This window comes from Panulirus ornatus, chromosome 30, assembly GCF_036320965.1.
Source record: "Panulirus ornatus isolate Po-2019 chromosome 30, ASM3632096v1, whole genome shotgun sequence".
Classification (NCBI taxonomy): Eukaryota; Metazoa; Arthropoda; class Malacostraca; order Decapoda; family Palinuridae; genus Panulirus; species Panulirus ornatus.
In genome coordinates, this window is record NC_092253.1 from 7,675,897 (window position 1) to 7,703,238 (window position 27,342).

At 38.2% G+C, this 27,342-nt stretch overlaps 2 protein-coding genes across 8 annotated transcripts in view; one reads left to right on the plus strand and one right to left on the minus strand.

Annotated features, from left to right (window-relative positions):
- Positions 1-4,673, plus strand: part of LOC139758369 (uncharacterized) — a 402,449-nt gene extending 397,776 nt beyond the window's left edge. For all 4 annotated transcript variants that reach the window (XM_071679670.1, XM_071679668.1, XM_071679671.1 and 1 more), the window contains one exon: positions 1,413-4,673. In XM_071679670.1, coding sequence (XP_071535771.1) covers positions 1,413-1,450 — 38 coding nt within the window. In that variant the 3' untranslated portion in view covers positions 1,451-4,673. The remainder of the gene's footprint in view (positions 1-1,412) is intronic.
- Positions 911-26,815, minus strand: wrm1 (wurmchen 1). 4 transcript variants are annotated; one of them, XR_011714810.1, is made up of 6 exons: positions 26,752-26,815; positions 22,584-22,726; positions 20,091-20,281; positions 9,764-9,880; positions 9,326-9,540; positions 911-1,609 (listed from the first exon to the last, which is right to left on the minus strand). XR_011714810.1 is itself a non-coding variant. In XM_071679672.1 (3 exons), exons 2-3 carry the CDS (start codon positions 22,710-22,712, stop codon positions 20,153-20,155), a joined length of 258 nt encoding a protein of 85 aa, XP_071535773.1. In that variant the 5' UTR covers positions 22,713-22,726; positions 26,752-26,815; the 3' UTR covers positions 10,327-20,152. The 4 variants fall into 4 exon arrangements, 1 of the variants encoding a protein (XP_071535773.1); XR_011714811.1 differs by lacking the exon at positions 9,764-9,880; XR_011714809.1 differs by lacking the exons at positions 911-1,609; positions 9,326-9,540 and having other exon boundaries at positions 9,584-9,880.
- Positions 26,816-27,342: the final 527 nt, after the last annotated feature.

Consider the following 27,342-nt stretch of genomic DNA (forward strand, 5'->3'; position numbering starts at 1 on the left):
TGCGCTCCTCTGACCCTGGTAGGTGTCTTTTCTTTCTGCCTCACCTGCACATGGACTACTAGCATTCTGTTCACAAACTTGCAATCTCTCCTTGTCATATATAACACTCAGCTTAACTAACACACCTATTCTTCATTACTCTAGATTTTCTGGCAGTGAGCACCATGTGCTAGCCTTGCCTTTTGGCAAAATGGTAGGAGCAATTGGTAATAGTAGTAGGTAGGAACATTAGGTAGAAATAGAAGGTACGAACATCAGGAAGGAGCATTAGGTAGTAGTCAGCAGGAACATTAGTTAGGAGCCTCAGCAAACACTACGCAAGAGTTGCCCTCTCGGTGGCCTATTAAGGGTGAGGCACTGGAGTTCATTAGTTAGGGAGACTATTGCCATGACCACCCCATAAGGGAGTTCCAGTAGGGAAAGGCATCAGAGATACAGATAAATGTTTGGACAGATATACTGCACTACACATTGAGGAAACATGATTTAAATCATGGAATGCATTATGCTGTACTAAACTTAACACAGACATGGGGGATTGGTAAGTTGGTAGTAGAAGGGACACTAGGGGAAGGGATTGTCATCACCCACATAGGGACAAGTACAAGGAGGTGATTTATGGGTACAAGCGACTGGTGACAGGTGATAATTTCAAACAGGTAATTAGGGAAAAGTATAGGCAGGTTGGGAGAAGTACAAGCATATGGCATAAGAAAAGTATAGGCAGGTGGCTGGAGAAAAGTGCATGTAAGTGGCTAAGAATGATTTCAAAATAATGATTGGGATAAGTACAAGCGACAGGACAATTATGAGTACATTGATGGGGGAAAAGTACAAGCACATGGGGACAAGTACCAGCAGGTGATGGGGAAGAAGTATGAGCAGGTAACTGGGTACAATTAAAAGCAGGTTGTGAATACTACAACTTTAATCATCCCCATCTTAGCCCCTCACAGATGCTGACCTTTCTTTCCTGTAAAAAGTCCTTTATGTACCCAGAATCTTCAGGAATCACTAAATTAGTTGTAGCCAGGCTGAAATTACAGATAGTACATAAAGAATAAACATTGGGATTTTAACTGATGAGATGTCAAGTGGGGGGTTCAAAACACAGTCTTTACCCATAAACCAGGATAGAGGAATTATAATTTCCCCATTGTTGTGTTCATCATGGTTATGAAGCTCTTCATGTAGCAGTGCATATGAGCTCGGATAGTCTTGATGAAGCCGTGTTGCCAAACTGTAGCTCAGGGACAAGGGGTCTCAGGTGGCTCTATATCACATATCAGTTGAAAAGGCTTTGTCATGTGCTTTAATGTTTTATATATTAGAAGAGAAAGTTATGTCCATAAAAGTCCTGCAAAACACTATATTAGATTATTATTGTTATGATATTCATATACCCATTTCAGGGCCCTCGAGGATCCATGCAGTCTCTAGCCTTCAGTGACTCTTCCTTGGACCGACGTAGCACTTCGTCTAGGCTGTCTGACCAGTTCCACCCACCTCCACCACGCCGACCAACCGTCACTACCGTTGAAAATGAATATCGTAATGGCCGTCATTAGACAGAAACTAAAGCTGTGATGCATTGGCGACTGATGGTTTTCTGTAGTGCAGAATAGTGTCAGCATTTTTGCAAAGCAAAGAAATACTTGCCGTCATGGTATGCATGAAATACATAGAATATATTTAAGATAACTGAAAGGATGCAAGTACATGGACATTTGGTATATACCAGTATTTCAACAAGAATATTTAACAGTATGCTCTTTTAGAGTTTTTAGTGTATTCAAGTGATTCCTTTATTGGTAGTCACCACCTCCATTAACAGTCTAGATTGAGTAGAATTACTGTAGTATGTTTTGCCAGTTTACAAAGACGGAAATAATCAATATAAATCCAGTTTTTTAATAAAAAGGACAAGATTCATGTAACAGACTTCAAAGTTCTGAGTATACAAGACTACACCAGTACCATGTAATACCGTAGCACATAGCAGGTAATTGACATTCATATGTCAATTACTTTATGTCACGGCATAAACTATAAAATTATAGTGCTCATGACAGCAAGTGAACTTATGCCTTTAAAAATATAGGAGAGGAAGGGGTTAGGCTTGGAATCACATGATTCTATACTTATGAACATCTCAAAACTTATTTTGTATCTTCTTTCACATGGTGGCATTTGATGTAAAACCTAATTAAAAAGGTTGATAATTTAGGGAACTAATATTTTTGTAAGATTACGGTGTCCACATTGGTAATGTATATTAGTTTTCTTGGCTATAGTGGACAGTTAATGAAGAAAGATCTTATTTTGCAGAAAGCACCAAAAAGCCACTTTTTTTTTTTAAGATGAACATTCAGTAGCCAAAAATGTAATCTAAAAATACTGAAAGTTAAAACTGGCAATCTGTGGAATTGACTGCAATATAGTGATTATATTTTAGTCAGCTTTCAGACTTCATGATGGCAATTAAGCATACAGTCTTGGTCTTAGGAATGCTACAAGTGCTGTAACTTAATTTTGTTGGACAAAGAACAAATTACTTTTCCCTCCCCAGAGACAATTTCATGCAAGACTGAAAAAGACAATCTCCATGCAGCTGAAATCATTTAATTTATAGACCCCCAAATTTCTCTCTTACTTTTTGTAAAGTTAGAGAGATGTGTAGATCTGAGACCTTCCAACTTGTTATGACACAGAAATCCATGTAACTTGAGAATATGTACTGGTACCTTGATTGACTGTTTTTGCCAAAATGAAGCTGACCAATGTATCCCAAACATTCAGCATCCCCTGTGCTCAAACAAACCTGTGTTACCTTTAATGCCTGAGTCGAAACACTATTTTTAAGAGGTTTCTTTCATTAGGTTCTGCTTCATTTCATAGAAACCTTTAAACAAGATCACAATTAAAGGATTTCCTATTGTTTAACAAAATATTTTCTGTAATAATTTGTTTTTGTTGCACAGAAGTGCTCCAAGCTGACAAAATGGTAGTAGCAATTGTAGAGGATGTATTTAGCTCAGAAAAAATTTTTTTTTTTTTTTTTTTGAGTTAAATTGAAGTTAATTTCAGGATCTTGTTTTGAGGAGCAAGTGTCTTTCCTTATCAGTTGGTAGTTCTTCTTAGGTCTCTCTCCGTGAGTTAAATCAGGTAACCTGGGGACATTTTTAGGACAGATATCTCTATTCTTAACAATGGGACTACAACTATAAAGTGCCATGCTAACTTGAGGAAAATTATATCCACATTATGAACTACTTTATATTATTTACTTTGGATTTGTAAATACCGGGGTCATGGAATAATTCAAGATATTTCCAAAATTACAAATGGGTGCAAGGTGGTGTATTTTACTTATTAAGGGCCACAATTCCACTCTTTAACATGGCAAAAGTAGCATTAGGCCCCATTTTCCAAAGTAAGAATATTAATCTTATTATGAATTTGTAATTGTAAAGTATTTAACCCACTGCTTCTTTTGGAGGACACACACAATGGCCAGAGGATTCTACAGTAAAGTCGAAAAATTGTGGCAAAATGTTTTTGGGGGCATTTTTACATGCTCATTTACCAATATTGTGTCTCTGTAAGTAGATTAGGTATTTTTCTAGCCATTTTTAAAAATAGTTACCTTTGTACAAGGTTTCATTCATAATCATATAGTGTATGTTTCTATTAGATCTTACTATAGACAAACAATAGTGTTTTAGCAATAACGATGCCTGTATAATAAAGCACAATCTATCCATGTACTATGCACCAAACATAATTTAATATAATAATTCAATTTCCTCAACTCTGAAGACTTCCATCTAAGTTTTTATTTTATGTAATAACTGGGAGCTAATTAAGGTCATGTATTTCTTCCTGTGTTTGGATAAATTGCTTATTCTTTTGTGCTGGTCACATGTTCCATACTTGATCTAAGTCATTGTACATTTGTTCAGCATTTAAATGCACCCACAGCCTTTCATTGTGTAATACTAAAAGAGTTGCATCAATGAAAGCTAATGCAGCTGAAGACTTTTAACCCTGTCAACTTTATCTATTTGCATACTATAACCTGTTCACCTTCTTTTAATTTTTCAGATTAAATACTAAGTTGTTGTAAGACCATCTATAGATGTAGCCTCTAAACTCCCTTCCATGGATGAGAGTATAGTTGAGATAACTAAATTTTCTGTCATCTTAAACTAGTGAAGTTAACTTTGCCTCAGATCCTAATAACTTTTTTGCAATAAAACCTCTCAAGTGTTCCAAATTACATTGGAATAAACCTTCCTAACTTACCCGAGACAGATCATTCCTTTAATGCTCTTAATCTTTACCCCATTGTAAACTGTCATCAGTTTCTTGGTTAAAATATTGGTAAGCATTTCTGAACTTCCATACCTTTCATACTAGCCTGACTGAAACCTGATGTGAATGATGCAATATGAAGCAAATTCGTCCTATGAACTTTACTTAACATTTAAGAGATCAGTATTTAGAATATGTGTTTAATTTCATCTTGAAGGAGATGTGAATGCATTTCAGTGTATATTTGTAAATAGGGTGATTGCTTTACATTCCTGCTCCATTATATGTCACAATGTATTGACGTTTGTAATGGCGTCACTTTGTATTATATACTTATGTTAAATAAATTTATGCCAAAATTGTGCAGTACCTGTTACCCTTTTTTTTTCTCTCTCTCTCAAGAGAAAGATAAAGGAAAACAGGTTTTGCAATGGATCCTTGAACAAGGAACAGACTGAAAGTAGAGACTAATTGATGTTTCCTCCAAATCCAACACAGATGATTCAGTAAAAATATTCTTAACAAACTTTCCTCATCAAAAACCTCATAATGAACATGGCTTTGATGTATCTAAAAACCCTTTGCTGTTATCCTATGTAATGAGAGCAAGTACATAAAGAGGACATGAAATAAAACTGGAAACAGTTTCTACAACAGATGAACATCGGAGAAGGCAAGGCAGCAACTGTTACATGCATGGGTATGGAGGAAGAGGATGCAAGTGCAAGAGCCTATTATGAAGCTGAAGGTAGGAAAGGCATCTAGAGTGGATGAAATTACAGCTAAAATGCTGAAGTATGGACAAGGAACTGTGATAGTGGATGCATCAGATATGTAATTTAGTATGGAAACAAGGTTGTGCCTGAGGATTGGGTGAGCTATTATTGTTTCTTTAATCAAAGGAAAACAGGCTGAGGATTTTTTTAATTATTATTATACTTTGTCGCTGTCTCCCGCATCAGCGAGGTTGCGCAAGGAAACATGCGAAAGAATGGCCCAACCCATCCACATACACATGTATATACACACACGCACATATACATACCTATACATCTTAATGTATATATATATATATATATATATATATATATATCTTTTTTTCTTTCGTACTATTCGCCATTTCCCGCATTAGCGAGGTAGCGTTAAGAACAGAGGCCTGGGCCTTTGAGGAAATATCCTCACCTGGCCCCCTTCTCTGTTCCTTCTTTTGGAAAATTAAAAAAAAATGAGAGGGGAGGATTTCCAGCCCCCCGCTCCCTTCCCTTTTAGTCGCATTCTACGACACGCAGGGAATACATGGGAAGTATTCTTTCTCCCCTATCCCCAGGGATATATATATATATATATATATATATATATATATATATATATATATATATATATATATATATATATATATATATATCTTTCTTTTCTTTCAAACTATTCGCCATTTCCCGCATTAGCGAGGTAGCGTTAAGAACAGAGGACTGGGCCTTGAGGGAATACCCTCACCTGGCCCAATTCTCTGTTCCTTCTTTTGGAAAATTAAAAAAAAAAAAAAAAAGAACGAGAGGGGAGGATTTCCAGCCCCCCGCTCCCTCCCCTTTTAGTCGCCTTCTACGACATGCAGGGAATACGTGGGAAGTATTCTTTCTCCCCTATCCCCAGGGATATATATATATATACAGACATATACATATGTACACATGTACATAATTCATACTGTCTGCCCTTATTCATTCCCGTCGCCACCCCGCCACACATGAAATGACAACCCCCTCCCCGTGGATGTGTGTGAGTTAGCGCTAGGAAAAGACAACTAAGGCCACATTCGTTCACACTCAGTCTCTAGCCGTCATGTATAATGCACCGAAACTACAGCTCCCTTTCCACATCCAGGCCCCACAAAACTTTCCATGGTTTACCCCAGATGCTTCACATGCCCTGGTTCAATCCAGTGACAGCAAGTCGACACCGGTATACCACATCTGAGGATAAATGTAGTAATTACAGGGGAATAAGTCTGTTAAGTATACCAGGAAAATTGTATGCAAGAAGGCTGACCGATATTGTGATGAAAGTGACTAAATGCAGAATAAGTGAGGAGCAAAGGGGTTTTAGGAAAGGTAAGGGATGTGTGGATCAGATATTATGGTAAAATGACATATTCATATGTATCTGTATCTCTGATGCCTGTTCCTAACTGGAACTCCCTAAAGGGGGTGGTACAAAAAGGAATGCAATAGGAATGAATTGTGAAGTGGGAGAAATGTAATACTTTGAGGGAGTTTGGACATGTGGAAAGAATGCAAGACGAGTTTATAAGGAGAGTATGATAGTACAATTAAAGGGGTTGGTGAGACAGGAAGACCATATGGGGAAATACAGCAGAGTACTGCAGGGAGAGAAACTGTGAAAGAAAGCATGAAATGTGTATGAAAGGAGGCATGTAAAGACAGGGATGACTGGAGACCCTTTTGCCATGGATGAAATGGGCATCAGATATGTAATAGTAGTAGTCTTCCCTCCTACAATTGATGAGGTTATACTAAGTCTCCAAAAGTTCTTGCATTGCAGAATAATGAGAATAATGAGTCTTTTGAAGGTTTGTAGAATAAGTTTGATGATAGAGTGGCAGATATAGGGTGTTTTGGTCGAGGTGGTGTGCAAAGTGAGAGGGTTAGGGAAAATGATTTGGTAAACAGAGAAGAGGTAGTAAAAGCTTTGCGGAAGATGAAAGCCGGCAAGGCAGCAGGTTTGGATGGTATTGCAGTGGAATTTATTAAAAAAGGGGGTGACTGTATTGTTGACTGGTTGGTAAGGTTATTTAATGTATGTATGATTCATGGTGAGTTGCCTGAGGATTGGCGGAATGCTTGCATAGTGCCACTGTACAAAGGCAAAGGGGATAAGAGTGAGTGCTCAAATTATAGAGGTATAAGTTTGTTGAGTATTCCTGGTAAATTATATGGGAGGGTATTGATTGAGAGGGTGAAGGCATGTACAGAGCATCAGATTGGGGAAGAGCAGTGTGGTTTCAAAAGTGGTAGAGGATGTGTGGATCAGGTGTTTGCTTTGAAGGTATGTGAGAAATACTTAGAAAAGCAAATGGGTTTGTAAGTAGCATTTATGATTCTGGAGAAGGCATATGATAAGAGTTGATAGAGATGCTCTGTGGAAGGTACTAAGAGTATATGGTGTAGGAGGCAAGTTGTTAGAAGCAGTGAAAAGTTTTTATCGAGGATGTAAGGCATGTGTACGTATAAGAAGAGAGGAAAGTGATTGGTTCTCAGTGAATGTAGGTTTGCGGCAGGGGTGTGTGATGTCTCCATGGTTGTTTAATTTGTTTATGGATGGGGTTGTTGGGGAGGTGAATGCAAGAGTTTTGGAAAGAGGGGCAAGTATGCAGTCTGTTGGGGATGAAAGAGCTTGAGAAGTGAGTCAGTTGTTGTTCGCTGATGATACAGTGCTGGTGGCTGATTCATGTGAAAAACTGCAGAGGCTGGTGACTGAATTTCGTAAAGTGTGTGAAAGAAGAAAGTTAAGAATAAATGTGAATAAGAGCAAGGTTATTAGGTACAGTAGGGTTGAGGGTCAAGTCAATTGGGAGGTAAATTTGAATGGAGAAAAACTGGAGGAAGTAAAGTGTTTTAGATATCTGGGAGTGGATCTGGCAGCAGATGGAACCATGGAAGCGGAAATGAATCATAGGGTGGGGGAGGGGGCGAAAGTCCTGGGAGCCTTGAAAAATGTTTGGAAGTCGAGAACATTATCCCCAAAAGCAAAAATGGGTAAGTTTGAAGGAATAGTGGTTCCAACAATGTTGTATGGTTGCAAGGCATGGGCTATGGATAGAGTTGTGCGCAGGAGGGTGGATGTTCTGGAAATGAGGTGTTTGAGGACAATATGTGGTGTGAGGTGGTTTGATCGAGTAAGTAATGTAAGGGTAAGAGAGAGGTGTGGAAATAAAAAGAGCGTGGTTGAGAGAGCAGAAGAGGGCGTTTTGAAATGGTTTGGGTACATGGAGAGAATGAGAGAGGAAAGATTGACCAAGAGGATATATGAGGTGGAGGGAATGAGGAGAAGCGGGAGACCAAATTGGAGGTGGAAAGATGGATTGTAAAAGATTTTGAGTGATCGGGGCCTGAACATGCAGGAGGGTGAAAGGCGGGCAAGGAATAGAGTGAATTGGATCGATGTGGTATACCGGGGTCAACGTGCTGACAATGGATTGAATCAGGGCATGTGAAGCGTTTGGGGTAAACCATGGAAAGTTCTGCAGGGCCTGAATGTGGGAAAGGGAGCTGTGGTTTCGGGCATTATTATATGACAGCTAGAGACTGAGTGTGAACGAATGTGGCCTTTGTTGTCTTTTCCTAGCGCTACCTCGCACACATGAAGGGGGAGGGGGATGTTATTCAATATGTGGCGAGGTGGCGATGGGAATAAATAAAGGCAGACAGTATGAATTATGTACATGTGTATATATGTATATGTCTGTGTGTGTATATATATATGTGTACATTGAGATGTATAGGTATGTATATTTGCGTGTGTGGACGTGTATGTACATACATGTGTATGGGGGTGGGTTGGGCCATTTCTTTCGCCTTGTTTCCTTGCGCTACCTCGCAAATGCGGGAGCAAAATAATAAAAAAAAAAAATAAATTACTTCCTACACAGATCCTAATTTAGGTATTAGTCATTCTTCTACATTTTGAATAATCTACTTATAAGATAGTAGTAGTAGATACAAACATTTGCCAGGAGCAGTAGGTAGAAACATAGGTAGAAGTAGCAGGTAGGAACATATTAGCTTGCCCTCTGCCAGTGGCCCACCAAAGGTAAGGCACAAAAGCAGCAGCACATGAGTTAACCAGTCATGGAGACTCTTTTGCCATGGCCACCCCCTCAAGGGAGTTCCAAAAGGGAATAGGCATCAGAGATATAGACAGATAGATCAATGAACTACTAAACCTCTGAGATCCACATACATAGTTCCCTCCTCACTCACTCGGCTAACCTTACCTCATAAAAGTTTCCTCTATTCCTTCTTTACTTTCTTCCATTAGTCCATATAAATAATTCTGATCCAAAATCTCCTGATAGGAAAATCATTTATTTTTTCCTAGTTCTTCAGATCACTGATTCAACTGTAGACTCAATCTCCATCTATTAAGCTCTACTTAATAGGAGATTTATGCTACCCCGCACAAAGATCCTGACCAGCAAGTCATCTCCAGCTGTTCATAAGAAAGAAATCTATGGTTAAATAAGATACATGTGCAGTCATCTATTATACTATTATTCAGTCACATGAGTACAGTCATCTATTCTACTATTATTCAGTCCCATGAGTACAGTCATCTATTCTACTATTATTCTGTCACATGAGTAGCTGTTCCATTATGTGCATGTTAAGAAATACTATTTTCTATAACATCTGTTTCTCATGGAAATTCTTACCATTACTCGGGTTTTGACCCTTTTAATGCTGATGACATATATCATCAACATTTGAAAACTTATCTGAAGTTGGCATGGTCTGGTTTTCACAGGTAAAGCAACCACCAACAGCTTGCCCTATAAGTAAAACTCTTTATAAGAAAAAGTAGTGCAAAATTGAGAGCTGGCTATGGGATACAGCAGCAGGGATACAGCTTGCATCTCTTAACCATCTGAAATTAGAAATGTAAAGAAAGATAGCATTATTGCAAATTCACCCCGTGGATTTAGGCATCCCTACCTTTTTGCCAACCTACAAGATTAGGGCTATATACCCTAATCTGCAACCTAATTCTCATAACAGTACACTTGATTAATCCATATAAACAGGAATGAAGTGGCAGACTAAAGATACAAAATAAGTTTGTGCTAATGATCCATGTGCAGCTGCTTGAATAAAATAAGCTATGAGAACAACAATTTTTCTTCCATGGTAGGATTCACTAGGAGACTGGCTTCTATTACTTTACTAGTTAGTACCAAGGTAAACCCTATTTCTATGATAAAGGAAATGAAACAAAATACTTCACATCAATTTAATGGCATATGCATCCCAAATTGTATAAAAGTAACAAAATTTATTTATTTGTCCCTGTACATAACACTACATTACTTAAGAAACTAGTCCGAGATTCTGTTTATTACTTCAAGCAAGACAAGAAAAATAATTCTCAAATTGATGGACGGAATATGAATACAACCTACAGAAAACATTACAGATTTGTCTCCCATACAAATGGTGAGTCGAGGAACTTTTATGGCTCATGGAATGTTTACTTACATACAGTCAGACCAAAAGTAAACAGGTACATCTAATATCATTACCATACTAAATAATGACAGGTCATACCACCTTATAACAACAGTGAATCAACAGCTAACATCATAAAATGGAAACAATATCACCTCTATTCCTGCAAAAGGAAATAGTTTTGTGGATAAAATGTTACACTCTTATCCATTACTGTGCTAGACAGCTTCAAAAGGACTGCCAGTGTGAACACCTAAAGCATTAAAAATCATCAATCAAAACACCTATACTATCAGTTACAAAACTGATGAAGTGGAGTGGTGGAGACAGCATTAAAGGCAGTGACGGCATGCTTCATACAAGGTTGATGTGCTGTCTGTGCTATGAATGATAAGCCAGCCACTTGATTACTTCAAATTCCCTTGTCACACTGACTTGTATGAAGCCATCAACCAGGCAGAACAAAAGCATAAAATTAGCTTAGATCCAATCTTTTCTTGTTTCCCCCGATAGTGAAACAAGACTGCATGGAAAAAAATTACGATGAATCAAGAATTAAGATGAAGCATCTGTTTACTTCCAAAAAATGAGGGAAGAATAACATGGACTCCCAAGTTTACATGAAAATAGGTACCAACGAGATTACAAAGTAATGAAAATATGGGATATCAATTTCAAGAATAATTCCAGCAAGTAGGGGAAGAAAATAAAACCATGCAACTCATGCACACCAAAGAAAACAACTAATGAGCAGGAATAGAGAGCTAAAAATCCTACCCCTGCATAGTATCACTTTCTAAAAGGGTAAACAACAGCAGCCACCAAGACGGAATCTTTTCTCATAAGTTTTTCTGTTCCTGCAGAAGGAAAAAACAAGTGAAAATGACAATTGTCCACTTATGAGTAGAAAAGTGAAACTATCAGAAAAGTTTGTTCATCCAGGATGCAAAGCAAAAGCATGGACTTTCCATAATGATATTCTGAATGTGATATAAAGCCCACCTCCAAAGAGCAAGAACCATTCTTAAAAATGGAATGACTATTCTATATACATTAACAAAAAAATGAACACCTTACCATAGGCATAAATAAATACTGAATCTATGTCAAAAGCCATAAATACAAGCAAAATTCTTAGAAAGGAAAAATTATCATGAGGATAAAGCAACAAAGACGAGACACAGCACTGGTGACTGATTTTAGTGAGAAACAGCAGAAGCTGACGACTGAGTCTAGAAGTCTGGGTATGGAAGAAGTAGAGAGAAAAAGTGAAAAGCAAACAAGCTTATTATGTTTAGCAGGGTACTGGAAACAAGTTAGTCGGAGCATGAGTCTGAATGGAGAAAATTAAGTGTTTTAGATACCTGGGAGTGGACTTGGCAACGAATGGAACCACGAAAGTGAAAGTGAGTCAAAGGGCGGATGAGGGGGTTGAAGTTTCTGGAAGCATCGAAGAATGTGTGGAAAGAGAGGCCTTCATCCAGAAGTGCAAAATTGCATATGTATGAAGGTACTGTAGTCCCAATAATGTTGTATGGATACTAGGTACGGGTTATAGATAGGGATGTGCTGTGGAGAGCGGAAGTGTTGGAAATGAAATGTTTGAGAGCAATATGTGGTGCAAGGTGATTTGATTGAGTACATAAAAAAATGGGTAAGAGAATTGTGGCAATAAAAAGTGAGCGTACTCATTTAGTTTGAACACTGGAGAATGCGTGAAGATAGGCTGACAAAAAGCACACATCAGAAGTGGAGGGGAAATGGAGAAGACCCAATTGGAGACGGAAGGATGGACTGAAAAAGATTTTGAGTGATCAGGATCTGAACATCAAAAAAGTGTGAAAGTTATGTACTGGAGAGAATGAATTGGAACGACATGGTACACAGGAGTCATCGTGCTGTCAATGGACTGAACCAGGGCATTTAAAGCAGCCATGGTAAAGCAAGGGTCTTCAGTTGCCCATTCCATCTCAGCAAATATAAAAAAGTCAGTCTTGCTGCTGCAGTATTTGGCATTACAAGAGAAATGCTCTGGTTGCTACAGTCCAGTATTTGCAACATAAAGTAATACATTTCTTATTACTTAACCATCAGTGCTTATTTTCAAATATTCTGATGCACATAATGTTTACCCCCTTCAGGTGAGAAAAAAAAAACAAAAAAAAAAAACTGGTGTAACTAGCATAAGACAACAGTATTCTAAGATATGAGACAGCTAAGCATACAGCCCAACGTAACAGTTTAGTCCCGTGCTATGCTTCTTTTAGAATACAATTTCAAAACAATTAGGCCAACAATGCAAAATAATACAATCATTACATGGCATGCCAGCTCGACTTCCTCATGGTGTGATAAAGCATGCACCTGCTCAGGATTTCTGAGAAAGGTCATAAAAGACTTTTGTCTTGAACAAAAGTCAGGTCATAGCAAACATTCCTGACTTGCACTTTTGGTCTAATCCAGCATATAATCAATACACACTAAACATATGAATTGCTGCATCAACAGACTGGCATGTGTGCACTAGTGAACCAAGAGGATACCATTAAGGAATATGTGAAAATGTGGATGGCAAATAGCAATGACAACCTTGGTATGGTTCAACTGGTACATAATAATTATCCTTCCAGTAATATACCACAAAACATCCAACTTCCATTTGATGTCACTGAACATTAAAGTATTCAGTAAATAAATCCCAGTACACTACCCACTATATGGAAGTTAAGACATTAAACAATATCATTCAAACTGGAATATTCTTTTACAGCTTCATCTGAATAAATAAAACATGGCAATCACATCATGCACAAGTGAAGCTAATAATCCCAAAGACAGTCAATCTCATTGATGTTACGTACACTGAAGACTGCAAAGTTTTCAGCACGTGATGAACTCCACAACAAGAGTTTCTGTAACCAGTGTGCCAAATAGGCTTTGGAGATATAAACAGATAAGACAGGATGACCTCCACTTGCACTGATGATAAGCAGAAGCCAAATCATAATACAATCTGTTGGTGCTATCACCATCACTGATATGTTTTGCAAGAGTTAAGACCCACAATCTCCTGAACAATCACATCTACCTCAGTATCAGCCAGCTACCACACAGCTTTGCTGCAGCTGCAAATGTCAGTTAACTATGATATCAAAGAAACTGCCCGTTTTCATACCCTTCTCCAACAAGTACAAAGAAACTAACACTGTCGCTCGCAGCAATAAATACATGTATACTGAATTCCTGAATCACTTAGATTAATCTCAGTCAAGCTGAAGATATTGAAAAAAAGAGCATCTCGCCAGTGGTGACAACAATAACGTCATAATCCGTATCACAAATTATTGCTCAAAGTCCAATCAACAGTTGTTAATAAGTGGTATGACCTTCAACAGTAAAAGGATAACAGTAATAATGGATTTTCCTCATTTCATTTTGGTCAGACTAGTTCAGGACAAATGCAACTCACTCCAGATTTCTTTGAAAACCATCCAGCTTAAGTGAAAAAAGCCATAACAATACTACTTCACACAGAAATACTGGATAATCTGGGAATCTGGACTTTCAGATATGGACATCATGAATTCCTCAAACCTGAAGAAATGATGAATACTTGTATTCAAAATAAGAATTTTGTATATCATACCCAAAAAGTCAATAATACAGTAAAGAACACGACCCTTTCACCAAGATTCAGTAAAAATGGTCATTACAGTAATTGTTAAATCTATTTCTTATACATATCAATCATCACTAAAGCTAACATGACCTCTCATCATGCTTTGGTTGAAATGGTTAATTACATTAATGGTTCAGTCTAATAGTTAAGGGGACCATACATGTAGTTTTTTTATCTATTTTGAAATAAATATACAGAAATCTATTTTTCAAATCATGATAAAAATATATTAAAGATGTACTGAGAAAGTAGCACTGTTATCCAAGAATTCCAAAGTTGGTGCAAATTTATCTGTCCCACTTCCACACCATTACTATACTGTAAATGCTGATCTGCACCCTACATGCACACCTTCCTAAACTCTTTTTCTTACTCACTTAACCAATGTATGCAAAGTGTAATTGTAATTAATTTACCAAACACAATGAAAACAATTCATTTATGCTTACAATACCAGTGGAGTCTGGCAAGATACATCAGCTAATCAGCAGGCTTGTGTTAACTGCCCACAGTAACCCATAAGTTTTATATGGGAAAGAGTGTACCACACTTCTAGCCACTTGCATTGCTGTTCTACAGACAACTTCCTGATGCAATTCTCTATGATCAAAGAACTTAAAACTCAGAAGAGAGCAAGCTACAGCTGTTCCATCAAAGGCATGTGACAAAACAAGGACTTCCAAAAGCTACTTGCAGTAATTACTTGAAAGACACGGAATCATGTATCAGTTCCTTCATGACACAACTTTAAAATATATAAAGGAAGAGGTCTTGGGAAGTGGTCAGTTGTTGTTCGCTGATGATACAGCGTTGGTGGCTGATTCAGGTGAGAAACTGCAGAAGTTGGTGACTGAGTTTGGTAAAGTGTGTGAAAAAAGAAAGCTGAGAGTAAATGTGAATAAGAGTAAAGGTTATCAGCTTCAGTAGGGTTGAGGGATAAAGTCAGCTGGGAGGCAAGTTTGAATGGAGAAAAACTGGAGGAAGTGAAGTGTTTTAGATATCTGGGAGTGGATTTGGCAGTGGATGGAACCATGGAAGCGGAAGTGAGTCACAGGGTGGGGGAAGGGGCGAAGGTTCAGGGAGCTTTGAATGATGTGTAGAAGGCGAGAACATTATCTCGGAGCAAAAATGGGTATGTGAGGCATGGGCTATAGATAGGGTTGTGTGTAGGAGGGTGGATGTGTTAGAAATGAGATGTTTGAGGAAAATACGTGGTGTGAGGTGGTTTGATTAAGTAAGTAATGAAAGGGTAAGAGAGATGTGTGGTAATAAAAAGTGTGGTTGAGAGAGCAGAGGAGGGTGTATTGAAATGGTTTGGTCACATGGAGAGAATGAGTGAGGAAAGATTGACAAAGAGGAAATATGTGTCAGAGGTGGAGGCAACAAGGAGAAGTGGGAGACCAAATTGGAGGTGGAAGGATGAAGTGAAAAAGATTTTGAGCGATTGGGGCCTGAACATACAGGCATGTGTGGACAAGTATGTATATACATGTGCATGTGTTAGGACATTCTTTCGTCTGTTTCCTTGCGCTACCTCACTATTGCGGAAGTCAGCAACAAAGTAAAATAAATAAATAAGAATGTACTAACAAGAAAGGTCCATAACTCATTACAAAAATCTTCCGCTGTCAACTTTGCTCCTTACTTTTCATTCTCTTTTTGCAAGATATTAAAATCTGTGTTGGTTAATTTTGTACTTGCAAAATTTTGCACTCATTCCTATTCTCATTCCTTTCTAAAATTTGTGCTTTCCAGATTTTTTCTCATAAACTAAGGTGCAGAGTATTTCAGAATTTTATGATAAGCATTTTGCAAACAGCCCTTTGATGGTCAAACTGAAAATATTTCAAAGAGAATTCACTTTGTGGTGCTGCATTGTAATGTGTTACTGTACAAGTGTAAGCTCTGTTTTTCAGAAGAATTTTCTTTCTTCCAACTTCAAATAAATAGAACTACACTATTTCTAACATTAAAATATCTGTTTATCTGCCTTCATGCTCAGGATATCAATTCATTCTATTTCCATTTCTACTTCTGAAATCTTAAATTGTATTATCCTTTTCCCCCAAAAAACTACACCTTATTCAAAAAAATTATCAAGCAATTTGGAGATATCCCTTTGACGTTAACTATGTATGTATCTCATGGAGAAATCACCCTTACTGTTTTATCTGCTGTACAATGTTAATCAACAGATAACAGCAAACAAATACTTTTAAGCAAAATTTGCAGATCAGTTATAGAACAATTTTCAATTCTCCAATTTCACAATCCTCATTCATAGGATACTTATAATTACTTCTTTTCTGGAATTCTGGTGTCATTCTCTGGAATCAAGGCTTATTTCTTATCCGGATCACAGGCGTTTTGCCTTCATTTCTTTTAAAGTTTACACAATCTGTAATTCCTAATGAAATTTTTTGGAGCCCTTGAGCTAGCTCTGTAAATTGTTTCCTATTCTTAAACATCTGCAAATACAGTATCCCAAAAAGTTGGCCATGTAATCTTTATAAAATGCATCAGGCTACTTTCACCACAAGTGAATGAAAAATAAATAAAAAACTATATGGTCCCCTTAAACAATGTGCCTTACTCAACTGTGTACATACATACTGAATCCAGAGTTAGTCTTCTACATTTACAAGAAATTTAAGTAGCTGAATAACATAAACTATCATTACAATACAAAACATACAGCATTCTTAATAGTTCTTTTAACGTATACTTATCTCAAAAGTACGGCAATGATATAACAAAATGATCAATTTCAAGCCTTTACCCAATACCTCCATCACTCAACATTCTAATTTTGATAAACTAACAATTATTCACACACTATGGAACTGATGGCATTCGGGATAATTACCATATGCTATACTTACTTTTATCATCAATAATAATTTCCTTTTACTAAAAATGAGGTCCAAATAAATTACAAAAACAAGGGAAACTATACTGTGACAACATATGTATGCTTGAACAATTTACAGAGAATTATTCTCATCACTACTTAATTCACATGAGATGGACCCATCTCCCAAAATGGGTCATTTGGAGTAGGGGACAGGTGATGATTCTACCTTATAACTGGCAACGGAGTCAGCATTACTGATACACATGCTCTAGACCCACTACTGTTTACACTGCCCATAAATAATAATCAAGCACTAGCATCTCTTAAGTGCAATATGCTTTATGATACATGTCAAAATGTCTGTGGTACAACAGAATGCAAAATGTCTGTGGTAGAACAGACCTTGGAATTACTCCAATGCCATCACCATTTCGCTTAAAAAGTAATAACAAATTTGGTGGTATAAGACAATCCTGCCCGAAATTCCTGTCATCACTTTCAATACATGGCAGGCAATTGTTGCTTAAAAAATGAGCAATACTGATTTTATCCTAATAAAAAACACAATTTTGTCAAAATATATGGGTACTACACGGTAATCACATCAATTTCAAAAGCACAACTCTAAACTGGACGGATTTGTTGAACTAACTTTACATTCTTTTGTGCCGAAATGCTTTTTCTGCCTTAGCAAGGTAGCATCAGGAAATAGCAAACCAAGGGACTCATTTACACACATCTATTCTCTGGTTGTAATTCATAATGTACTGAAACCAGGGCCTACCATTCACAGACCAGCCCTTAACACTATACTTTGTTTCATTCATAATTCCTGGATCTGCCAACTGACAGCATGTCACAACATACATACGTCAATCCAATTCATTCTATCTCATGCACACCTCTCATCCTGTAATACTTAGTAATACATATGAAACTTTTTTCAGTTAACTATAATGCATACAATGTATATCAGCAAAATCTTTGACAAATTACAGGCAAGTTGCAGATTTCAAAATGTTCAATAATCTCAGATGCCTCATCACTTAACCAATTCTGAAGATTCCAGCTGGTTGCTGTTGAACATTATATCTCAAAAATACTTATAATTTTGCAAAAAAAACTGACTGAAGTTGGAATGTTAGTTTGTACCATATACAATGTACTAATACCTCTACCCTTTTCTTATAACACTGTAAGCAGAGTCCCCTTTTCTATGTTATTTTGTAATTCTTTGTATCAATGATATCATGTGAAGACAATGATACTGCCAATACTTTCTGTAATCCAGACCCTGTCAAAACTTCCCTTTACTCTCCTTAAAATTTCTTCTATACCACATATTTTGCAAAGCAATTTTAACCCATTTCCAACAATTTGTTGAAACAGCAACACCAAAAAATAACTTATATTGACTGCAGAGTGTAGCTGTAGCAAACCCTCTTAAATTACGTGTCTGAGGTTTTGGCAACAAGAAAGATGATGGCAGCATTAAGAAATGGCAACATATGAAACTGATGCCAGACAATGAACCAATTGTTTTTGAGCACATTGGTCAGTAACCATCAGAATGTTGGAGGAAAGAGTGATATCCAATTGCTATTAATCCAACATCAGCCCCTGCTGGTCCAGCTAAAGCCCAGGGTATATATACTGTAAGAAATGTTGATATCCTGGATGCAAAAGAGTCTGATGAACTCAGTGAGCTACAAAGCAAAGAAGAAAAGAGAAAAATGAAACAGGAGTCACTGACAGCTCTGAAGCTGATGATCCACATACTACAAAACAGATGAAGAAAGCAAACAGGGAAGACAGATTGGTAGTGGTTGTCCACACAAAGCTGAATAATGAAAAAAGTAATGAAAAACAAAATTTTGAACTCAAAACTAAGACTTTGCTGATAGTAAATAACGGAACAATTAGCTTATCGTCACAATTCATCCCACAGAGCGCATTATTAACAAATCAATTGCAGCCTTTTCCTTTATCTTTCTGAAAGAGGTTTTTCTCCATGGAGTCTCTCATTCTATGTAACATAAAAATACCAAACAAATAACTAGGACCAACATAAGTTAATAATAGAAAATGTTGTCTGAAGTAACTTTCATGGAAAGATCTCAGCATCATTTGAATACATATCAATTGCAATGCGATATGTATTCCCCAAAATCAGATACTCACACACTGATTAATGCCAATGAATGAAAGTAAAATAAAAAATATGGAAAGGGAAAACCTAGTAGAATGCTCATGTATATGGAAGTGCTACAGGGAAATTCACTCTTGTACACAAGCAAACTTTGATCCTTCTACCAGATCTTTTTTCACACTGGGAAATTTCCAATTTCCATGTCAAAATATGGAATAATTAGCATTTTGAATTACCGAAATCTCCCCGCAAACAAGGATATCTTCATGTTTACAGCAGGTCGCAATGAATGAGTTACATCCCTGCTACATCCAGGGTGGTATAAACCAAAAACATCTGCCAGGATTACTATTAATGACCCTCAATATATAACTTGCGAAGGATAAAGCATCGTAAAGAGAGAGCAATATACACTAAGCATATACTGCATCCAGATTCTACACAGAATATTCATACTTTTCCATCTTCTCTGACTCATATATCACCTCTGGAATCTCCTGAGGCATTATCTCTGGAATCTCCATGATGTCCACAAAGTCTCTCATACTGTCCTTCTCTTCATACATGCAGGACATAGTATTAGTCGAAGACTGGTCTTCTATTTCAAAATTCTGAGGCTTAGGGATGGACCGAGCACGGCAGAGGCGATCACCATATTTGATTATCAAAAAAGCCACAATCATCACAAACATGGCCAAGCAAGCCAAAGGAGGCCAAGCAGCATGAACAGCCATGTTTATTGTTGAGATTTTCAATCAGTTCCTAACAGATGACTAAACTTCTCTCTGCTAAGAAAAAGTACTTAAAACAAAATTTGGCAATGTCTACATAAAAATGAGCAAACTTTGGTACAACCTGTATGACTGAGAAAATTCCAAAGTATATTTCCAATTCATTCTTGAATGAGGGCACACAATTCAAAACATGGCATCCAGGGGTCGCTGCTTGACCTTACGGACGAAGATAAGAGAGGCGAAGCGGTTGCCAGTGTCTGGGTCGTTCCAGTACTTAGAATGCTCGTGACAGCAACTGCAAATCCAATTCACCTGTCAAATAGAAAAAGTTATTTAAAAGAAAAATTTCTTCTGAAATGAAATTTTTTTTTACCAAGAATCAAATGGAACAAATACATTCTACTACTGATGACTATAATACCTGTGATGTGTATCATAATGTTTAAAATTACGCTATAATCTCAGCAAATGGGAAGACTTCAAATGCAGCATGCATAAAGCAGAAATTTTCTGATGAACAACTTGCCCCATCTCTAATATAAGGATCATACTTTCTTTCAAACTGAATCACCATTTTCTGCATCAGTGAAGTTGTGCCAGGAATAGAAGAAAGACCACATTCACTTACATCTCCTTTCTAGCTGTTACGTGTAATGCATCAAAGCCACAGCTCCCTATCCACAACTAGGCCCCAAACATGCCACTTCACATGCCCTATTCAATCCACTGAAAGCAAGTCAACCACTGTATATCATATTGCTCCAATTCAATCTATCCTGTGCACACCTTTCACCCTCCTGCATGTTCAGGCCCTGATCAAAAATCTCTTCCACTCCATCCTTCCATCTCTATTTTGATTCCCTCTACCCCAATCTCCTTATTTCCTCCACTTCTCACTTTTTTACCCTCTCTCTTAACCTTTCTATGCTCATTCTCTCTGTCCAACCCATCTCAGCACACCCTCTTCAGCTCCATCAACCAAAATCTTTTTCTACCAATCTCTCTCTAACCCTTTTACTACTTAATCAAACTAACACCACATACTGTCCTCAAACATTTCATTTCCAATATATCCACCCTCCTCAGCAAATCCTCACCTACTGCCCATGTCTAGTATCCATACAATATTGTTGGAACTACTATACCTTCAAACACACCTATTTTTGCCCTCCCTGATAATGATCTCTCTTCCTACACATACTTCACTGCTCCTAGAACTTTCACCCCTTTACCCATCCCTGACACTTCAGCTTCCATGGTTCCACTCCCAGGTATCTAATATCAGTGCCTCCAATTTTTTCCCAATCAAGCTCTCACCCCAACTAACCTGTCCCTCAACCCTGCTAAATCTAATAAAATTGCTTTATTCACATTTACTCTCAACTTTTTCCTTTAACACACTCTCCCAAATTCAGTCATCAACTTCTGCAGTTTCTCACAAACCTACCACCAGAGTTGTATCATCAGCAAACAAATGATCCACTTCCCAGGCCCTCTCTTACCCTACGGACTGAATATTCACCTGTCTCTCTAAGACTCTCGCATTTACCTACCACAACACCCAATCCATAAACAAATCAAAAAGCCATGGTAACATCACACAACTGAAGACCAACCTCCATTTGAAACCACACACTCATCTCTCTTCCTACACTTACACATGCTTTACATCCTCAATAACAACTTTTGTGCTTCTAGCAGCTTTCCTCCAACACCTCATATTCTCAAGACCTTCCAAAAGGCATTTTTATCAACCCTTTCGTATGTTTTCTCCAGATCCATAAATGACAAGTATAAATCCATCCGTTTCTCTATGTACTTCTCAAGCATATTCTTAAAGGCAAACACCTGACTCACACATCTTCTACCACTCCTGAAACCAAACTGTTCCTCCCCAGTCTGATGCTTCAGCAGTAGCGCTACTCTTTCCTTAGCCCTTGTCCTCTCGCCTACCCCTGACTTTACTCCTACGACATTTACAAAACATTCTTCTCCTTTACACCTAAGCTTTGCTTCACTCAGTGCCAGAACATCCATGATTCTTTTCTCAAACATACTACATATTTCTCCTTTCTTCTCATCTTGGTTACATCACACATTCAGACAGCCCAACCTGAGCCTCTGAGGAGGATGAGCACTCCCTGCTTGGCTCCTTCTGTTCTATTCTCTAGAAACTAAAATACATGAAGAGGAGGGTCGCCAGCCCCCCACTCCTATCCCCTTCAGTTGCCTTCAACATGCAGGGAATATGGAGGTGGAATTCTTTTTCCCCTAACCTAGCCATAATGTTTGGATATGAAACCATATTTCCCTTAGGGTCAGGCAAATCAAAAGTGAGTCAAGCTGGATAACCTTCACAGTACAGCTTATCAATAATCAAAGATGTTAAAGAGATTTGTGGTGTACTGAAAACTGTGAGAGAAACACTTGGACTGAAGCTTATGAATACGATACTATCAAGCAAAAAATACGGCAGATGATAGGATGAAGTAAATTTATGGTCATATCGTTACTCATGAAGAATTAAGTAAAACTTACAGTAGAGGAAATAAGCAAACAGTCAATAAAAAATAAAGCAATTTAATAGGAACTCACTACTCATCAAAATACTCACCATAATAAGAATAACTGCCAATATGGTGCAGATAGTGATCCAAATATAAAATGGAGTGTAGTTGAAAAACTCTGGTTTGATTCCGTATCTTTCGTTGATATCAGCTAATGATACGTTGTACACAGGCATGGTAGTGAATCATACTGTAGAAAAATTCAGATATGATTAGTCTAAAATTCCCATGCTGTCACAAACACAAAATCCTAAATAGGGATATTCTACGTAAATAAACACCTTGACCAATGAAAGTTCCTAACCTAAATAAGATATGAATCATTAGGTGGAAAAAGTGCATTCTAATCCATCAAGTCATATTCAGAGAAAACAAAACATTGGAGCACAAAAACCTTTTTCATTTAATTCCTGTGACTTCTACCTGTGTGTTACAGGAAAATAATTCTATACTCAAGTTTTCCTACCTCTTAAACTTTATATGTACCATGTCTCCTCTCCCATGCATCCATGCAGGCACACATCCTAGCCTATTTAGGTACCCATTTTATCGACCCAGGCAGAGCCCTCTATATGATATAGCAGGGAGGTATATTACTGGTAGTACTCTGTTTGGTATTGGGAAATTTAATGATGGCTGTGGTGAGCAAGCACTTCAGTGGTTGTCGAGTTACTCTCTTTTGACCCAGGTAGTTGTCTATTCTTTCTGCCTGACCCACATATGGACTGTTGGCATTCTGTCCACAAACATACAATCTCTCCTTATTACAAATAACAGTTAAGAACACTTAACTCACACAACTCATACCTTGCAACTCTAGAATTTCCTGCAGAGTGCTTCGTAATAGCCCTGCCTTTTGGCAAAATGGTGAGGGCAATAGATAAAAGTAGTAGGTACGAATATTAGACAGGAGCTTCAGGTAGTAAGAAGTAGTAGTAAGTTTTAACATTCAGCAGGAATAATAGGTAGACACATTAGTGAAAGCTTTGCGGAAGATGAAAGCCGGCAAGGCAGCAGGTTTGGATGGTATTGCAGTGGAATTTATTAAAAAAGGGGGTGACTGTATTGTTGACTGGTTGGTAAGGTTATTTAATGTATGTATGACTCATGGTGAGGTGCCTGAGGATTGGCGGAATGCGTGCATAGTGCCATTGTACAAAGGCAAAGGGGATAAGAGTGAGTGCTCAAATTACAGAGGTATAAGTTTGTTGAGTATTCCTGGTAAATTATATGGGAGGGTATTGATTGAGAGGGTGAAGGCATGTACAGAGCATCAGATTGGGGAAGAGCAGTGTGGTTTCAGAAGTGGTAGAGGATGTGTGGATCAGGTGTTTGCTTTGAAGAATGTATGTGAGAAATACTTAGAAAAGCAAATGGATTTGTATGTAGCATTTATGGATCTGGAGAAGGCATATGATAGAGTTGATAGAGATGCTCTGTGGAAGGTATTAAGAATATATGGTGTGGGAGGAAAGTTGTTAGAAGCAGTGAAAAGTTTTTATCGAGGATGTAAGGCATGTGTACGTGTAGGAAGAGAGGAAAGTGATTGGTTCTCAGTGAATGTAGGTTTGCGGCAGGGGTGTGTGATGTCTCCATGGTTGTTTAATTTGTTTATGGATGGGGTTGTTAGGGAGGTAAATGCAAGAGTTTTGGAAAGAGGGGCAAGTATGAAGTCTGTTGGGGATGAGAGAGCTTGGGAAGTGAGTCAGTTGTTGTTCGCTGATGATACAGCGCTGGTGGCTGATTCATGTGAGAAACTGCAGAAGCTGGTGACTGAGTTTGGAAAAGTGTGTGGAAGAAGAAAGTTAAGAGTAAATGTGAATAAGAGCAAGGTTATTAGGTACAGTAGGGTTGAGGGTCAAGTCAATTGGGAGGTGAGTTTGAATGGAGAAAAACTGAAGGAAGTGAAGTGTTTTAGATATCTGGGAGTGGATCTGGCAGCGGATGGAACCATGGAAGCGGAAGTGGATCATAGGGTGGGGGAGGGGGCGAAAATCCTGGGGGCCTTGAAGAATGTGTGGAAGTCGAGAACATTATCTCGGAAAGCAAAAATGGGTATGTTTGAAGGAATAGTGGTTCCAACAATGTTGTATGGTTGCGAGGCGTGGGCTATGGATAGAGTTGTGCGCAGGAGGATGGATGTGCTGGAAATGAGATGTTTGAGGACAATGTGTGGTGTGAGGTGGTTTGATCGAGTGAGTAACGTAAGGGTAAGAGAGATGTGTGGAAATAAAAAGAGCGTGGTTGAGAGAGCAGAAGAGGGTGTTTTGAAGTGGTTTGGGCACATGGAGAGGATGAGTTAGGAAAGATTGACCAAGAGGATATATGTGTCGGAGGTGGAGGGAACAAGGAGAAGAGGGAGACCAAATTGGAGGTGGAAAGATGGAGTGAAAAAGATTTTGTGTGATCGGGGCCTGAACATGCAGGAGGGTGAAAGGAGGGCAAGGAATAGAGTGAATTGGAGCGATGTGGTATACCGGGGTTGACGTGCTGTCAGTGGATTGAAGCAAGGCATGTGAAGCGTCTGGGGTAAACCATGGAAAGCTGTGTAGGTATGTATATTTGCGTGTGTGGACGTATGTATATACATGTGTATGGGGGGGTGGGGGTTGGGCCATTTCTTTCGTCTGTTTCCTTGCGCTACCTCGCAAACGCGGGAGACAGCGACAAAGTATAATAAATAAAAAAATATAAATACATTAGGTATAATCAGTTGGTAGGCACATTAGGCAGGAGCCTCTGCAAACACTGCACAAGAGTTGCCCTCTGCCAGTGGCCTCTTAAAGGTGAGGCACTTTAGGCTAATAAACGGCACTCATAGCAAGAGACAAAAGAATGGGGTACAATCTTGGATGCATTAGCAGTCTTTTAGGACAAAGGTGGTACAGTATGTATAAAGGTGTTTGTGCTCCTGACTGTCATGTAGCTTAGTCTTCAACCTTCAACACACAAAAGGGCGGCTGGATGCATTGGAATTGAAATGGATTACATAAAGGACATTAATATAAGAATAAGAGGTGGAAGTGCAATCAAATTGTGAAAGCCAACTACAGTATGTTGATCTTAGTCAGACATATGGAAAGGATGAGCAACGAAAGACCAAGAATCTATGTTTCAAAAGTGAGAAGATCGAGGAGATAGAAGGATGAAGTGAAGGAGGCTTTGAACATTCAGGAGGACGAGAGGTGTACATGGAATAGAAAAATAATAAATATGATCCAGGCAGTATACATGGTATGAGGTGCTGTCAATGGGCAAATGAAACTAAGGTAAATCATGGAGGTTAGCTGTGGATGATAAGCTATGGTTTTGCGACATTATACTTTAATGCCTGATAGAACTGAATATTTACTCAAATGACACTGCCTCGCTAAAGGAGAAGAGGCAATTGGGTAGTTAACAGTTAGTAGCACAACTCCAAAACCCACCTTTATCGGGCACCTACAGCTTTAAGGCTGCATTTCATTCTGGAGAAGGGTAAGGTGGGCTCCTGGCACGTGCACACCACAAAGTCCAATCTTTCTATAAAGCTCTCCTACCAACTTTCATGATATGCCTAAATACGCTTTATTCTTCTCAAAACTACTGAACAAGAGGGTTGATCAATCCAGTACTAACAATGTCGGCATAATAACGTGTGACACCCCACCTTAAAATGGCCACTATATGGAAACACCTTTTTTTCTCGACGAATTTATATTCCGAAAGTAATTCAGTTGTAGCACCCAACTGGAAGTTAAACCCACTGAAATCAACCCGCCCTTGAACTATAAATCCACCATAAAGTAACCCCACCATGTTCAAGTGTCCTTTCTTAAGGGGGTTAAGCTGGGCATCATGGCTTCGACCTATGCTAACTACCGTTAACCACCAATTTGACCCTTCTTCTGTTAACAACCTTCAAATTGCAAGGTAGAACATAGAAGACTAATTCAAATTATGCTAATTAAGTATAAACAGCCATAAAAAAGTTTGTATTTAGATACTTTTTTTAAAAATCGACAACAACATTGTGGTGACGTTCCCAAGACGACCCCACCCAACACCACCTTCCCATCACCACTTGTTACTATACCTCTTTCCTCCCTTATTACATCACTTCATGACACTCCTCCTAGTTCTCATGACGCTTGGATGTCCCCTCTCACAGGAACATCTAATGAGACATGATAATCAGACGTTAAACATGAATAATTAACGAAAAATTAGATTTACCTGTTTTGAATCAGCTCTGCGTCGCTCACCTGCGCATGTAGGTAACACCACACGGCGGTGGTGCCACGTCTCAATTGACGGGACGCTCATGTGCCACATTTCCCAAACTCCATTGAATCATAAACTATAAAAATGGATACTCAACAACCATTTATTTAATATCGAATTGAAATCACTCCTGTGCGAAATAAAATGTAGCGAGAATCGGAACTGATGGCTCTTTCTTATCCAAAATGATGAAATTGTCTCATCAACTGCTTTTTAAAACATGGCTTGCAAGAAAGCTTCAGACATCTTCACATTGACATATATTCCACTCGTTAGATCATTTGTAGATGATAGATAGAATCCATTTACAAAGAAAGAAGGAATCCTGTGATAGAATCACTAAACAATATGATCCGATCAATGTTAACAATGCAATACAGTGCTATACATTGAGCTCTCTCTCCAAAAGGTGCTTTTAAAAAAATGCCCAAATTGATTGTGTAATATATATAAGGTCGGCAAGGATCGAAACATATCTAAAACTGGGAACTCCTCAGTAATGAAATCACGTTAAGAAGGTTAAATTAGGGTAAAAAGATTGAA